This window comes from Galeopterus variegatus, unplaced genomic scaffold (assembly GCF_000696425.1).
Source record: "Galeopterus variegatus unplaced genomic scaffold, G_variegatus-3.0.2 Scaffold2061, whole genome shotgun sequence".
NCBI classification, from domain to species: domain Eukaryota; kingdom Metazoa; phylum Chordata; class Mammalia; order Dermoptera; family Cynocephalidae; genus Galeopterus; species Galeopterus variegatus.
Genome location: NW_007728172.1, coordinates 160,542 through 176,741, shown reverse-complemented (window position 1 = coordinate 176,741; position 16,200 = coordinate 160,542). Strand labels below are relative to the sequence as shown.

General features: G+C 35.2%; 1 protein-coding gene across 1 annotated transcript in view; it reads right to left on the bottom strand.

Annotated features, from left to right (window-relative positions):
• Positions 1-16,200, bottom strand: part of FRYL (FRY-like) — a 208,660-nt gene that overhangs the window by 109,236 nt on the left and 83,224 nt on the right. Inside the window, exons 4-8 of the mRNA XM_008580294.1 lie at positions 12,235-12,288; positions 9,752-9,891; positions 8,293-8,389; positions 1,088-1,167; positions 625-705 (exon numbers count right to left, since the gene is read on the bottom strand). Coding sequence (XP_008578516.1) covers positions 625-705; positions 1,088-1,167; positions 8,293-8,389; positions 9,752-9,891; positions 12,235-12,288 — 452 coding nt within the window. The remainder of the gene's footprint in view (positions 1-624; positions 706-1,087; positions 1,168-8,292; positions 8,390-9,751; positions 9,892-12,234; positions 12,289-16,200) is intronic.

Here is a 16,200-nt window from a genome sequence, read left to right as displayed (position 1 = left end):
CAATCTTCCATAGCTTTTTTTTACAGAAATAACAAGATGCTAAAGACAAACAAATTTCACTGTTTACTGGAATGATGTTCAGTACAACTCAAAATGTGTTAACTCCTAATGTGTAACACTTTCAATGGAGTAATCTAGTATCTTCTATCTTTCCTCTTTGGTATATCTTCTACCCATCCAAAACTCTGTTTAGTAGTAAAACAAATAAGATGATTAGAAGAGATCACTTTGCTATCTTAGAAATAAAAGTTCTCACCTGGAAAATAATAAGAGTGATTATTATCTCTGTAAAGAGTTCTAAAAGAAAGACTTTTAAAAACACTTCTAGTACAACTGTTAAAAATAGGGAGTAAGGTGATGTCCTGACTAATCTTGGCAATTTCTGACTTGCTCAATTCAGACATGTATGGACAACCCCAAATAAATTAGAACAAGTTGTGAAATTGAGGCATGGGTGTTACTCAAAGAGTCAGTAAGGAACAGAGCAGTAAGTAACAAAAGGTGGAGCAGATTTTATGATGACAAAAATGGTGGTTCTAAACTGTCAGTGTCTATTTGTATTAGTTAGCAATGAAGCATTCTAAAACACAAAGCAAATCAAAATCAATGATTTATAAAACTTACTTTGATTGGGCAAGAACCCCTATCACCTCTGCATATAAATCTGCAATAATATGCACATTCCCAGTGTTGGTTCCTGAATATCTAAAATAACAAGGGAACAATTATAATATTTCATTAAATTTTTCTACAAACTCTTAATAAATTTGAAATTCCTTAGAGTTTTATATAATTTTCTCTCAATATTCATTTTTACAATGATAAAAACCACACAATTTTTTTTTTAATCTCTAGATTTTAATTTGCCATCAAACTTAACCTGGTTTTTATAAATTCAGTCTATGGTGTTAAGAATTATTTTTACAAAATCTTTCCTATAAGCTTTTTCAATGGATTCAAAAGAAATGGGAAGATAATTGCTTTGAACTCTAAAAACAAATGATCAGTAAGAATTCAAATTATATTTAAACAGTCTAGACCTGGACTTCAGAGGAAAGAAACAATCCCAAGTTAGCATTTCACTTACCCTTCCTTATGTTTAAAGTGCTTAAAGGCTAAGTTTAGAACTTCATGAACTAAGGGATCAGGTACAGGATGAACAGGAATCTAGAATGTAAAAGAAGTATCAAGTAACTGAGAGCTAAATAAGTTATTCGTCTTTTATAAGTATTCTCATCATTTTGATTAATCAACTTTAATTTTCATGATATAATCTGTTATTAATCTGTCAATCTTCCTTTTTCTGAGAATCTCATTATATTCCCTAAGAATCTGGCTACTCATTTAACTTAATAAGCTCTAAATTTAAGAATTTTAGCTTCATAATCACAAATCATTAAACTATCGATTACGCAAGGGAAAAACCAGTAGTTGTTAGTTACTGTTGTTACAGAAATTGTCACTGTCAGAAAGCTAAAAATACACTTGTGCAGACCTCTATGCAACACCTGTAGAAAAGCCACCTTTGTAATGAGCCAGCCACATTCCATATAGTCCAATTTTCTGTCACGAAAGTGGCCAAAAGGGACACCATCTTTTCCAGCAATTTTAAACTATTTATGGATTTATCTTTAGAAATCTGCCATTTAAATAACCTCATTTTAGAGAAATGTTTGAGGTAATGGAAAAAAAGAAATCAGTGGTTGCCAGGATTTCAAGGAATGAGAGAGGGTGAAAGAGGGCAATGAATAAGCGGAGCGCAGTACATTTTTAGGACAGTAAAACTATTGTGTATGATACTGTAATGGTGAATACATAACATTATGCATTAGGCAGAACCCATAAAACAGTACAATACAAAGAGGGAACCCTAATATAAGATTAAGTTAACAATAATATATGAATATTGATTCATAATTGTAACAAATGTACCACACTATTGTAACATGTCAATAATAGAAGCTATATATGTGGGGGGGGGGGTATGGGAAGTATCTGTACTTTCTGCTCAATTTCTCTGTAAAACTAAAACTGCTATAAAAATAAAGAAAAAAAAAATTTTTTTTTTTTTTTAAAAGATGACCGGTAAGGGGATCTTAATCCTTGGCTTGGTGTTGTCAGCACCACACTCAGCCAGTAAGCGAACCGGCCATCCCTATATAGGATCCGAACCTGTGGCCTTGGTGTTATCAGCACCATACTCTCCCGAATGAGCCACAGGCTGGTCCTGAAAAAAAATTTTTTAATTAAAATTTTGGAAAATTTGCATCAGCCACCATGAACCTGATCATTTCCTAGTAAAGACTGTTCTGAGAGTGGTGGTGATATTAACAAATTGATTCTTAAATAGTGTAAAACTAAATGTATTAACTTTGGAGGGGAAATAAATCCTCATTTTAATTCTTTAAAAAAAGTACATGCCTGTTCCTACTATATAAAAGAAATCAAAATATTTAAAGCAGTAAATAGAATCCCCACTTCTCCCCCACATAGGCAGATTCTTCAGAAGGTTTGTGGGAAAATGGAGTTGAAACATAATACAAATCTTTCCACGAACTTTTTGAAGTACCCTCGTATAATCCCTATTAACTGCATGTATATCCTTAAAGACTTTTTCCTATACCACCCACACCCCATACACACACATGCATGCATGCACACCTTACTTTCACTTAGCAGAATGATGTATCTTTTCATGTCAGTAGTTAGAATTCCTGTTTATACTTTTAACAGCCATGTAATACTCAATATATATATATATATCACAACTTACTTAATGAGCCCCCTGTTAATGAACATTTTATACCAGATTTTCAATATTCAAACAGTACTACAATAAACACCATGTGCATTTAACATTAAATATTTGTACAGTCCCTAAGAAGAGTCCCAAAGGAGAAACTGCCGGGTGAAAGAGTACACAAGTCACTGCTGATACATGTTCTAGTTCATATATGTGTGGGTCTGTTTTTGAGCTCTCTATTTTGTTCTATCAATCAATTTGTATATGTCTATACCAAAACCACACCATGTTCATTATTAAAACTTAATAATAAGTTCTGATGACCAGTAGTGCAAGCTCCCCCTTACTTTTCTTCAGAGGTAGCGTAGCCCACTGTTCTTCCATATTCAATTTAGAGTCATCTTCTCAAGTTCCACAAAAACTGTTAGGATTCTCACTGGAGTTGCAAGGAATCTATAGACCAATTTGGGGATAACTGTATTTTTATACACTTACATGGAATATCTTTCAGTAAAATTTTATAATTTTCTGTTTTTTCCCTTGTTAGACTTATTCCTAAGACAATAAACATATGAAGAGATGCTTGATTTCATTAGTCATGAGGAGAATGAAAATACACAAGATATAATTTTACACTTATTTGATAGGAAAAAATTAAACCTGACAATACCAAACAGGAGAGATAATGTGATTAACTGAGGTTTCGTATACATTGCTGGTGGGAGTGTAAAGCAGTTTCCACACAACAAACAATCTAGTGAAGGCAATTAAAGTATACCGCCCACAACATGCCATTTTCACATACAAATTATTTTGAGCTGAAGGCAATTGAGGAACAGTAGATGCAAGAAAAGTTCCCTCCTTCCTGCGTAAAGGCAGGGTATAAATTTTTCTTTCTGAAGGTGTCCATCTCCCCTCTCCCAAATCAGGAGAATAACCATTATCACTGGAGACAGAAAGACAGCACAGAGATGGGCCTGTACAAACAAACCTCATCAAATAACCTTTATCTTCCATTAGTTTTCCCCATATATTTACCTTCCCACAATTTACAGCCCCTAGAAGCCCAAACCCTTTTCCTTTGCCTTGTCACCTCTCTACAACTTATCACTCGTTAAAATGGTATATAAACTTTTCGGTCTAACCCTTCTTTTGTTCTTCACTTCTTTTCTATGAGGGCCTCCATAGGCAAACTTAATAAACCTTTTCACGCATTAATCTGTCTTTTATCAGTTTAATTTGCAGGTCCTCAGTCATTAAACCTAGGAGGGTAGAGCAAAAAGTTTTATTTTCTTCCTCTATATTAGCAATTACACACCTAAGAAAATAATGACATACAGCCACACATTTCATGGATTAATCTTACTAACATAATTTTGAGTTAAAAAATAAGTCCTAGAGGACAATAAACAGTAGGATCAATACCGTTTTTTAATAAAGTTCAAAAACAAGAAAAACTAAATATATTATTTAAGCAGATATAAAAATATTTTTTAAAGTTAAGGGAATAATTCACATAAAAATCAGTAGAATAATATGCAGCGAGGTAGGAGAGTGAACCAGGGAAGATTCACATATTTGAGCTTAAATTGCAGATAACATTCTAGTTCTCAGCGTCTCAGGACGTGGGAGCAGAGGTTAGCATTATCTTGTAAAACAAACAAATACATAGGTAGCCATGCAGAGACCAATGACAACAGTGTGGTTTGTTTTTTTTTTTTTTTTCCTTTTTGTCTTTTTTCGTGTCCGGCAACGGATCGCAACCCTCAGTGTCACGCCCGTACCGGACCAGGACTGGCAACGGGATCGCAACCCTCGGTGCTGCGCCCGCACCTCGCTCAGCCAGTGAGCGGGAACCGGTCTGTATGTGGGATCCGAACCCTCGGCGGGAGCGCCGCTGCGCTCCCAAGCAGCGCACAGTAGCAGTGCGCCACCGGGCCGGCCCGCAACAGTGTGTTTTAAACAAGGATCATGATTTGTCCAATTCTGCAGACTTGAGGCCCAACTTTAAAAAAAAACCCAAAGGAATTCCACATTTGCTTAAAATTTTTTAACACCATACATTATAGAGCACTATCAATAAGATGAAATTGTAATAGAGATATTAAATAAAACCAAGAAAGCTACAAACTAGAATGGGAAAAAAATAGTAGTAAATTGTAATTATTTAGAGATGGTCGAGAATACTTCTTGAGGGTCTGATGAAGAAGAGATTTTTATTAAAAGTTAACATAATTTATTTCTTAAAAAGGTAAATAATGAGTCTATCAGGAGGGGACTAAATTTAGTCCTGAATAATGATCAGTAACTAGTCAAAAATGATATCACCACCTTCTGATACTTCATGATAGTACTGATAAAACTAAACCAAGAGCTTAAAATGGCTCATGAACTAGATTTTTCCAACCTTCTTGTTTCAAAGAATAAATGTATGACTTAAATTAAAGAAGGAAAATTGCATTGAACTTCCTAAATGCTACCTTGCTGTTTAAATATGCTTTTATTATGGATTCTGTGGCCTTTGGTACTAACACAGTGACATTTGTAGTCAGCCATTACCCCCAAATTATTCTTCTTTCTTGAAAAAATCAGATTAGTCCTCTATTATCTTAATTCACTTTTGTTCTGATAGTGAATGACACTATTTAATATCATCATGTTTATATTAACTAAATTCTTTGTCCAAATTGTTATGATTAAAACTTTAAATTTTATAAGATACTGGCCATTTCAGCTAATTTTGTATCACTGATTTTAACAATAAGAATACTTTTATGTTTATTATTAAAGGGAGAAAACATGGAGTAAGAAAAATGAACTAGCTTTTTAATCTATAGCAAGTCACTACACCTAAGAACATTTCTTCACCTGTGAAATGAAAATAACAAATAGCATTTACTAAGCACTCTCCATGCACCAGGCATTATTGCATTTAATTCTCATGATTCTACAAAAATGATACTATTATCATCCTCTTTTACAGAGGAAGAAAGAGTTAGTGAGTAATAACTTGTTCAAAGTTACACATCAAGCGAGGCAGCTAGGATATTAATAATACTTGCCATGGCTATGTCCCAGGGTTTCTTATAAAGATCAGTCAGCACAAAGGACATAGAGTCCTTCCTGCATTGTTAAAAGTTCTGAACATGTGTGATTATTATTGATGGCATAACAAATTACTCAAGGAACAAATAATTTATAATATATGAGGTCAAGGATTAACCTAAAAGGAATATTTACTCCACTTCAAGACTGAAATAACTATGTATCAATACTTCAATACTCTGGGGACTGTCCATCTCATCAAAATAAAATTGAATCATATTTTAATGTAGGCATATTATGTGGGACAAACATAAAAGTGCTATTAAATTCAAGATATATTACATTGATTACTCTCCAGATCTACTAAACTCTACGTCATTCTGACAGAAGAAAATTGGGATAGTTTGTCACGATATTTTGGAAAGCTCTATTGATTTTTACTTGGTTTTCTGTAGTTTTATTAGTTATGGAGAAGCTAAAAAGATTTGCCTTTTACTGAGGGAGAAAAGGTCCCTATTCTTAATAAATATAGTGCCTATACTTATTTTAGATAAATAAAGTACATCTATGTTCTTGGTGATATACTTTTTCCTTTGATGCGTGCATCTGAATTGAGGCATGAGGACAGTGAAAAGTGATGAAAGGTAAGTGGAAAGGGTTCTGTGCAGGTTGCAACAATGTGGTGACAAGCAGACAGAGATTAGCCATCAGAGCCTCTATATTTCTCCTTTTCGCACTCTGAGTCCATGTGAACCACAGGTCAGAAATGATTTTTTGCAGTGAACTTGAAAAATGAGCCCACTGAAAAAAATGTTTTTAAGTCTATAGATCCTGATTTTTTTTTCTACCAGAAGGGCTATCTGGATTATTTTTTAAAAGGAAGAGGAGGAGGAGGAGGAGGACTTGAAGATAACGGGGAGGGGAAGAGGACAGGGAGGATGAGGGGGAGGATAAGGAGGAAGAGGAGGAAAAAAATCTTCATAGCGTTCTCATAAGTTAAAGCTCTGAAACCAGTGAAATTAGGGGTAACTTCTAGATGAAAGGAGAGGCTGATTTTGAGAAGAATGCCATAGAAAACAAAGGAGAAAAGGCACAACGAAGCCAGATCACAGAGTCCTGAATGTCAGTGCAGGGAGTAGGCGATTTCTCTGGCTGGAAGAAGAAGGCCTGTACTATTTAACTAAGCAAAGAAGTGCACATGCTGCTTACCAAACCACTCACATGTCCTACATTTAGCACATTTAGGGATCGACTGCAATGAGTGGTACTCAAAGTCCACTCATGGTCTATGGCCATTTCTGGCCCTCAGCTCCTCCTAGCCTGGTTACTTTGGCTTAGGGTCTTAGCATCCCAGATAAACTACAGATCACAGAATCAAACTTGGCTTGTTAGCACGACTCCCAGAGAAAATTTCTTTCCTACATCTACTAAAAAACATTTACGAAAGGTATAAATTAAAGAGATTTTATCATTAACTCATTTATCTACTTTACATATTTAAAATTATTTTTATTTGCAGATTTCAGAGTCCCGAATAACTGTCTTTTCACATACATTGTGAAAACAAAAGCAAAGTATAAATGATTTACTAATTCAAATGTTTTATATTGACTATGTTAAAAAAATTACCTTTTATATCTTACATTTCCTGTTTGCTATCATATATTCCATTCTACATAAAAACAAGACTCCCTGTCTAAACATGTCTTATGCAAAATATGATTTTCTACTTTAGGTTTCCTTTTTTCAAAACGATAACAATGATTAGAAACATATGGATCATCCTTGAATGACATGTAACTTTTAAAAAACTACAAACATAAAGTAAAAAAACTTTTGAAATCAGTACAGTTATTTGTATGTATACTTGTACTGATTTTGGATAGTAAAAATATGTAAGACAATACCTGACATAATATCACATATTTATATCATTACTGTTTATCCCATTCAGATGTAAGCTCATAAATTCAGTGCCTAAAATAATGCCAGCACACAGAAGGCATTCTAATATTCGCTGAGTGAATAAATATAAATAATTTATTATCCGAGATATTCTTTTTTGTCTAAAACCATTTGCACATGACAATTCAGTCTTACCTTTATCAAATCACCCCTATTCCTCAACTATAAACGCATGATTATTACATGTTAGAATGTAGGCTTGAGGGTTTTGGAAGAAAAATTAAAGGGATTGAAGTAGCAGAATGGCAGGCAGACTATATTTACAGCCAAAAGCCCATATTTAACACAATTTCCATTTAGCTCCACTTTGCTAATAAGATTTCATATCTTGGATGCCCTATGAAGGTAAAAAGAATAGGAAGTGATAGGTACAGGGCAGGAAAGCCCCAGGTAACTGAAAGAATAATAATTAAATTATAGGGGTTTAGTTTAATGGAAGCCAGAATTTAAGATGTAACATCCTAAATAAGGTAACTAAAACAGGAAGGCATAGTAAGCAAAACAGAAGAAATACAGACTTTGTGGAAATAAGAGCTTACCTGCTTTAGAACTTCAACTAAAACTAAACAAAAAATGAAATCTACTGCTAAGTCCCTCCTTTCAAGAAGATAATCTCTTTCACGTTGCTGTTCATCCCTGAAACAAGAACCCAAAATTAGTATTGCATTAAGACTGTAAGTTTTAAAATAGCTACTGGTGAGTAGAACTCATGTTGTTCACTTTGTTCCTGCTACATATGGTGTGCTACAGCAATTGTTAGTATGAGTCTTTTAAATAACCCGGTGTATATACTACATGTTCTCATGTTCTTTCTCTTTATTCTCACACTTCACTATTACAACTATCAGCAATCAAACCTAATCTAAAAGAATCAGTAAGAAGAAGAAAAGTATTTTAAATTTCATTTAGAAAACCAAGCATTGCTCCATATTTGATTACTAATTTTTTTAAATTAAGAACTGAAACAAAATCAATGTTATTTTCCAGGTAATATTCTCAAAAATCTAAGTTGAAAAGTCAATGTGGCACCTACTGAAGTACACTACTAAAACATGAACAATCTGGGCCGGCCCGGTGGCGCACTGCTATAGTGCGCCGCTTGGGAAGCGCGGTGGCGCTCCCGCCAAGGGTTCGGATCCCACATACAGACCGGCCGCTCACTCGCTGAGCGAGGGGCGGGAGCAACACCGAGGGTTGCGATCCCGTGGCTGGTCCCGGTCCGGTATGGGCGCGACACTGAGGGTTGCGATCCGATGCCGGTTGCGATCCAATGCCGGTCACGAAAAAAGACAAAAAGGAAAACAAAAAAAACCATGAACAATCACCTGAACACAAAAGATGTTATATGTAATGCCGAAATCTCTTTGGGAAACTTGAAGGAGGAAAAGACAAGTTCTAGGATTTGAGCACCAAGAAGAGTATCATGGTATTAGAATGCAGGGTGCTAGCAGTCTTCCTATATTACAACTGCTTCTCTCCATAATACGTGAACATGACCTCTCTGAATATTTCCTTAACTTCTTCTATGACTGTACTAATGAAATGGCACTCCTGAAATTAGATTTTACAAAAATAATCCCAGTGATGACGAGTATAGGGCTGTACCCAGTTTAACTGGTACCGTCTCTTGATTTACAACTTAAGTATGAACTATCTTTCCCCCTTCCTATATGTTGATTCAGATTTCAGATTTTATTTTGAATTTTGGAATATTTGCATTATACTTACCAGTGCAGCATTCCTAATATGAAAATTGGAAATCTAAAATGCTCCAATAAGCATTTTCTTTGAGCATCATGCGTTGCTCAAAAAGTTTCAGATTTTGGAGCATTTTGGATTTTTTGATTAGAGAATCTCAATCTGTACCATCTTCATAAAAGTAATCAAAGCTTTTTGCTTAGAAACCAAATAATAACAATTTTCAGTTGATAATACAATCACCCCCTTCATTGGAAATGTTTTGATTCCAGGTAAAACAGTGGAAAATAAGCCACTTACCCCTTAGACTTTGTGCTAGATCGAGGCCTGTACTCGTAAGATTCATCTTCAGTTCCATTTTGGCGTCTGTACCAGTCAAACAAGGTGCGAAGCAAGGAAGGGAGACAGTGCTCTGCTACTGAGCTCATAGAGCTTATCAACTGGAAACACAAGATATTACCAGAAAATAAAATACAACATTGAATATACCATGCTCCTAACTCTATTAGCAATCCTTTAGAAATGAATAAACACAGTAACTCAAATGAAATAAATGTGTTTTAAAATTAAAATAAGAGCCAGGGGTTTAGCAAAGTAATAAAGGAAAGTTGGCTAAGTTTCACCCACTATTAAACTTTATCCAAGCCTACTCAGTTTAGCTCAGTAGCTTTCAACCATGTGTAAAAATATGCCTGTCAGTAATATCCCCAATTATACACACAGATACCTCTAGAAGAACTTTGCAAATAAAATGGAAAAACCACATCTACTTCCTGCCCTGCTAACTCCTCTGTGCTTACGTGAATAAAAGATTCTAAAATATTGCCACTACATGGATGAAATGGTGTACAAACAAAGAAGGCTACATTATGTTAGAACTGTGAGAAAACTCCATTTTATATATATATATATTGCATGACACAGAATTAAAGTACTCTGATATCCACAAATTAACATGTTAGAAACATGTTGTAAACAAGCTTTTTAAAGCATAGACTACATAAATGGACAATACAAAAATAAGCGTAGTGCGATGAACAACTATTACTAAATTTGAGGCATCCTTGAAATTATCTGAACTCTAGGTGAACCCTGCCTGGACTAGCTTCCACTAGTTTTACCTAAGGTCACTCTTTCTGCACAAGAATATCCCTATCTGATTCAACCCGTTGCTCATAAAATTAATATTTTAAAATCAGCATATAGTCAAACATGCTTCACTTTATTGACTTATTTGTAAAACTATGGGTTGCAGGAATATTCTAGGTCTTTTTCAGTTCCATGAATACAGGAAGAGTCAGTTAATGAAGATCACTGACATCTCTAGAAATCAAACATTTAATTTTACTGATATTTCATATTCTGCATATAACTTCAAAATGTACTTCAGCCAGGAAGATAGAAAAGAATAAAAGTTTATTTGGTCCTATAGGCTGTTCTCTTTTTCATTACTTCTACCTTCCTTTAATTATCCTTTTATCATAAATTACCATAATTGACAAGTAAATAATTTCTAATACAAGGAATTAAAATAAAAACAAGATTCTAATTTTATTTAACCATGTTTTTTAAAAAATGTATATTTTATTAACAATGAACCATATCATTCAAAGGAAATCCTTTTTAATACATAAAGAAGAAACAATAAAACACCATCTGCTGCTATAAATATATACTGAAACAGTTACACCACACACAGCTTTTTACTATGAGACAAGCAAAAGTCAAGCTGTGAGATATGATCGTACAAGTTTTTATTAATCATTTACATAGAAAACAAATGTAAATTTTCCTTAAAGTGTTGATTAATTTGATTTCAAATGCTGATTATACATCAGTTAGTGAAATGGATTCAAGATATGAATAATCTAAATAACTTTTGTAGTGGCATAAGATTTGAAAAGCATTTTGAAAGGTAATATTATTATTGTGATAGAAGACTTACCTTCCTATTTACAGTTTCTTCTTAGACCAGTGGCTATGTACTAAGTGTATGCATCAGAATCACCTAGAAAGCTGCTGTAAATACAGGTGCCAGAGGACCACTCCTGGTGATTCTGATTAAGCAGAACTGGACTGGGATCCAGGAACACAGTATTTTGGTAAGTCTCCAGCAAGTAATTCTAGCCAGTCTTCTTTATCTAATCAATTAGCTTAATATAAACAATACCTTCTGTTTCTCAAATACATAATTTTGTGTAAAGTGGCCCAGGAATACTAGATGGCAACAGAAAGCTAACCTGGGTGACTGGCTTTTTCAAATGATCAATATATAATAAAATATTTGTGATAAATTAACATTTGACCCAACATTTATCAATCTCGTCCAGAGGAGAAATTAGCAACACAGGAATATCACAGTTTTCAGATATTGGTATTCTACATATAGGTTTTGAGAGTCCAAAGAGAAAAAAAAAATGTTAAAAGGAAAAATATTATTATGTAAAAATTGCAGGAATTGGTACACAAGGAAACACTGGGAACTGTAATTGGAAACTTTCTGAGAAAAATTGCAAAGGGTACCTTAGAGATTAACAATGAAAAATACAAAGTTTTAAAATGCTAAACGAATTGAAACCAATAAAGGTCAAGGCTCATTCTATTACTTTTTAGAGAAACAAATAAACAAAAAAACTAATTCCAGAATAAGTCTGGTGTATAAGGATGTACAGGATCACTAAACAAAATAGAGGAATTTCTAAATATTCTATATATTTGGACCAGACTATTTGAACAAACATGTTTTCCTTCCAGGAAAACATATTCTCCCAAAATTGACATACCTGGTCAAACTGAAGATCTTCACCCCTCTGAAGAGATCTGGACAATAGCTTCTCCTACAAAAAAAAAAAAAAAAAGAAAGAAAAATTAAAAATAAAGTATAAATACAAAATATTAGAAATCTGCAATACAATAAACAGTTTAAATTTGTAAGCTGGTTTTGCTTTACTTTCATTTGTGATTAGGTTGTTCTAAAGGAAGGTAAGCCTCCACCTTGCCCACAGTCACACAACTAGGATTAAAAACCCCTCTGCCCTCCATGCAGTGAGCTCCTACATGATATTCTCCAGACCAAAGAAAGTGATGTCACTTTCTCTTGATCTCTTTTTTTCTTGTCTCCTTCTGTGATAAATTCAAGTTCCACAGTTCTTAGAGTACATGCTTAAAGTTCAATATAGGTCCTTGTGGTAGATTGGATTATGTCCCCCCAAAACTCCCTGAAGCTTTAATTGTGTCCCCCAAGTTTTATGTATTAGAAACTTAGCCCCTACTGTGACTGTTAGGAGGGTGGAAATCTTGTTATGGTGACAGAAAGGTGGAGCCTTGAAGAGATGACTGAATTGTAGGACCATGCAGTAGTGAATGGATTAGAACTAGTGGTCAGGGGCGTGATTCTGAGGGCTTTAAAAGAAGAGGAGAGTCTGTCTCTATCTCTTGCTCTCTCTGCTCTGCTCTCTGCTCTGCCATTTCCGCAATGTGCTACCCTGCCATCACTGTTGCCACCACCAAGACCTTCACCAGCTGTGTTCCCTGGACTTTGGACTTCCCAGCCTCAGAAACTGTGAGCAATAAATTTTATTTTTCTTTTTAAATCACCCAAGTTCATGTATTTTGTTATAGGCAACAGAAATAGACTACTACAGTCCTGTTTAGATTCAAGTTTAAAAGTCAACAGCATGTGCTCATTTGTTATTTCTTTCATTCATTCATTCATTCGTTCATTCATTCAAGTGTTCACTGAAAAGCTGCCTACTATAGCAATTATAAGCACCACCCTCATGAGATCACCCTCATGGCCTATACAGCCAGAGGGCCTTGGTTTGACACTGGCTTGACCACCACTAGGTGAATGACCTTAGGCTAACGACTTAAGATCTGTGCTTCAATTTTCTCATCTGAAAAAGACAGGGTGATAGTGAAACACTAGGATCAGCAATATTCTAGCTTTGTTTAAGAAAAATAATGGGAAGCTTTCCATTCTGTGCACTGCAATAGTTAAAAATGGAATTATCTACTCCTGGAATAGATGAAAAATGTGCCAATAAACTGCCTGGAAACACTGCTTTAAAGAAGTAGTTTGCTTCCTCAAAATTTTCCTTCATTATTATATTATTTACATGTATACCTACCTGCTTCAGAGTCAATTTTTCTAATTTCATAATTTCCTAGAGTTGAATGATAACTGCTAATGCTGACTATGGGTAAGGCACTATCTAAACATTTTACATACTCATTTTTTACTCCTTACAATTTTCTGAAGTCTCAAAAGTAAACTAATAACTCAGCATTCTATGTACCAAGTACTTACTCTGTGCTCTACATAAGTACATGCCTTTTACAGTCAGTTTTGTGGTTGTTTTGGAAATGGGAATTTATTTTACCATTAGAGAACAATTTGTGGTTAACACAAATTTCATGACTTCCACATGTACTTATGCACAAATTCACCCACAAGAAAATACTAGGGTGAATACAGAAAGCTGCACCCAGCTCAAATGAACTGCACAGGAATACACAGAATACACACACACGCTCAAATGTCCAGCACCTGCTTCAGTTCAACACCTGTGTCATGAGTTTCATACTTACTGCAGTATTTGTGTATTTCTTAAACATCTAACATGTGTAAAACTGTGCAACCATTTTTGTTAGGTTCCTGTATTTTTGGTGTGTCACTGAACACTGTAATTTTTATTGTGCTATTTTGCATAGCATAGGGATTTTTAGGAATATAAATGTCACATCACAGCACAAGTGACTGAAATATATGCCCTTGCCCTTTGCTAAGCATGTTACAGACATTGTTTTATTTAATCCTCATAACAATCTGATGAACAAATACATTATCCCGTATTATAGAGATATGTTAAGCAGTTGATTAATAAAAATATTATGGTGTTTTGTCTCCTGAGCCAAAAAAAGTCTATAATAGTTATATCTGAACCGTGGATTGTATGCTTCAACACACACACAAATGTGATTTTTCTCTTCCATTTTGTCTTGCTTAATTTCTACTGTGTGTGATATTTTATCAGATTTTTAAGAACCAGGCACTCTTCAGTGTCGAGGATATAATGGTGAGCAAACCAACAGAGTGCCTGCCTTCAGTGAGCTTGGAAGGAGAGATAGACATTAACCAAACAGCCATACCAATATATAAGTACAAACTGAGGAAAGCATTATGAAGGAAAGATATAGCATACTCTGAGACTACTATGTGAACACTTATCTAGTTGTGATGTTTAATTTTTTTTTTTTCCTTTGGTGGCTGGCCAGTAAGGGGATTCAGTGATGTTTAAATTTAGGTGTCAGCTTAAATGGATTAAGGCATACCCTGATAGCTGGTAAAGCATTATTTCTGCATATGTCCATGAGGGTGTTTCCAGAAGAGACTAGCAATTGAATGAGTGGAGTGAGTATGGAAGATCCACCCTCACGCCATGTGGGTGAGCACCATCCAATCGGCTGAGGACACAGACAAAACAACAAGGTATAAAAAAGGCGAATTTGTTCTCTCTTTGTGGAGCTGGATGCCCATGAACATCAGCACTCTAGGCTCTCTAGCCTTTGGACTCTAGGACTTACACCAGCACCGCCCCACCATCACCCTTCCAGGTTCTCAGGCATTCAGTCAGACTGAGAGTTGTATCAGCTTCCAAGATGCTGAGGCCTTCACAATTGGACTGAGCCATGCTACCAGCTTCCCTAGTTTTCCAACTTGCAGATGGCTTATCATGGGACTTCTCAGTCTGTATAATTGTGAAAGCCAATTCTTCTAATAAATCCCCTGTATCCATCTAACCATATATCTGTATCTTCTATTGGTTCTGCCTCTCTGGAGAACCCTGACTAATATACTATTCAAGGAGATTAGGGAAAAATTTCCAAATCCAGTGCATGTTTGACCTTTTATCTGAAGGCTAGTGGAAATAAACTATACAAAACAGACAAACAAACAAATTCCAAGCAGAGGGAACCAGATGTGCAGAGGTCCTAAACCTGAAGGCTGCTCAGGAAACCAACAGAAGTGTGGCCAAAGCAAGGTCATCAGAGCCCAATAGAGCTTCCTAAGAATTTCAAGCTGCATGCTAAGGAATAATTGAAAGGTTTTATGTAAGCACTAGTGATCGGATTTGCATTTAAAAGGTAATTTGGCTGCAGCATAGATAAAGGTTGGGGAGGTGGGAAGGACTACACTGGCAACATCAGATGTTAGGAAACAAGACGGGGATAATGCAGTAGCTTAGCCTCAGACTAGTATGATGGCAGTGGAAATGGAAAGATGTGGATTAATCTGTGAAATATTTAGAAAGCAGATGCAAATAGATTTTGTAATGGGGGCAGTGGGCAGAAAGGAGAAGGAAGTACGCACAGGAAGAGACAGAAAGGGGGTATCAAAGATGTCTCCCAGGTTTCCAGTTTGTATGAGTAAAGGGATGGTGGTATCATTCTCTGGAAGGGAGAATGCAACAGCTAGACTAAGTTTAGGTGGATGGATATGTTTTGGTTGCGTTGAGTTTGAAGTCCCTATAAGCCATAAAGGAGAAGATATTGACTAATAGGGCCTTGAAGAAACAGAAGAACAGACTAGAGATATAAATTTGGAAATCACCAGTATACAGAAACTAGCGAAGTTCATGGAAAAAATCAATTCCTAGGGAGACATTAGTTAAGAAGAGGACTTAGATTTGAATTTTGAAATACTACAACAGTTAACTTTTTTTTTTTTTTTTTTTTTTTGTCTTTTG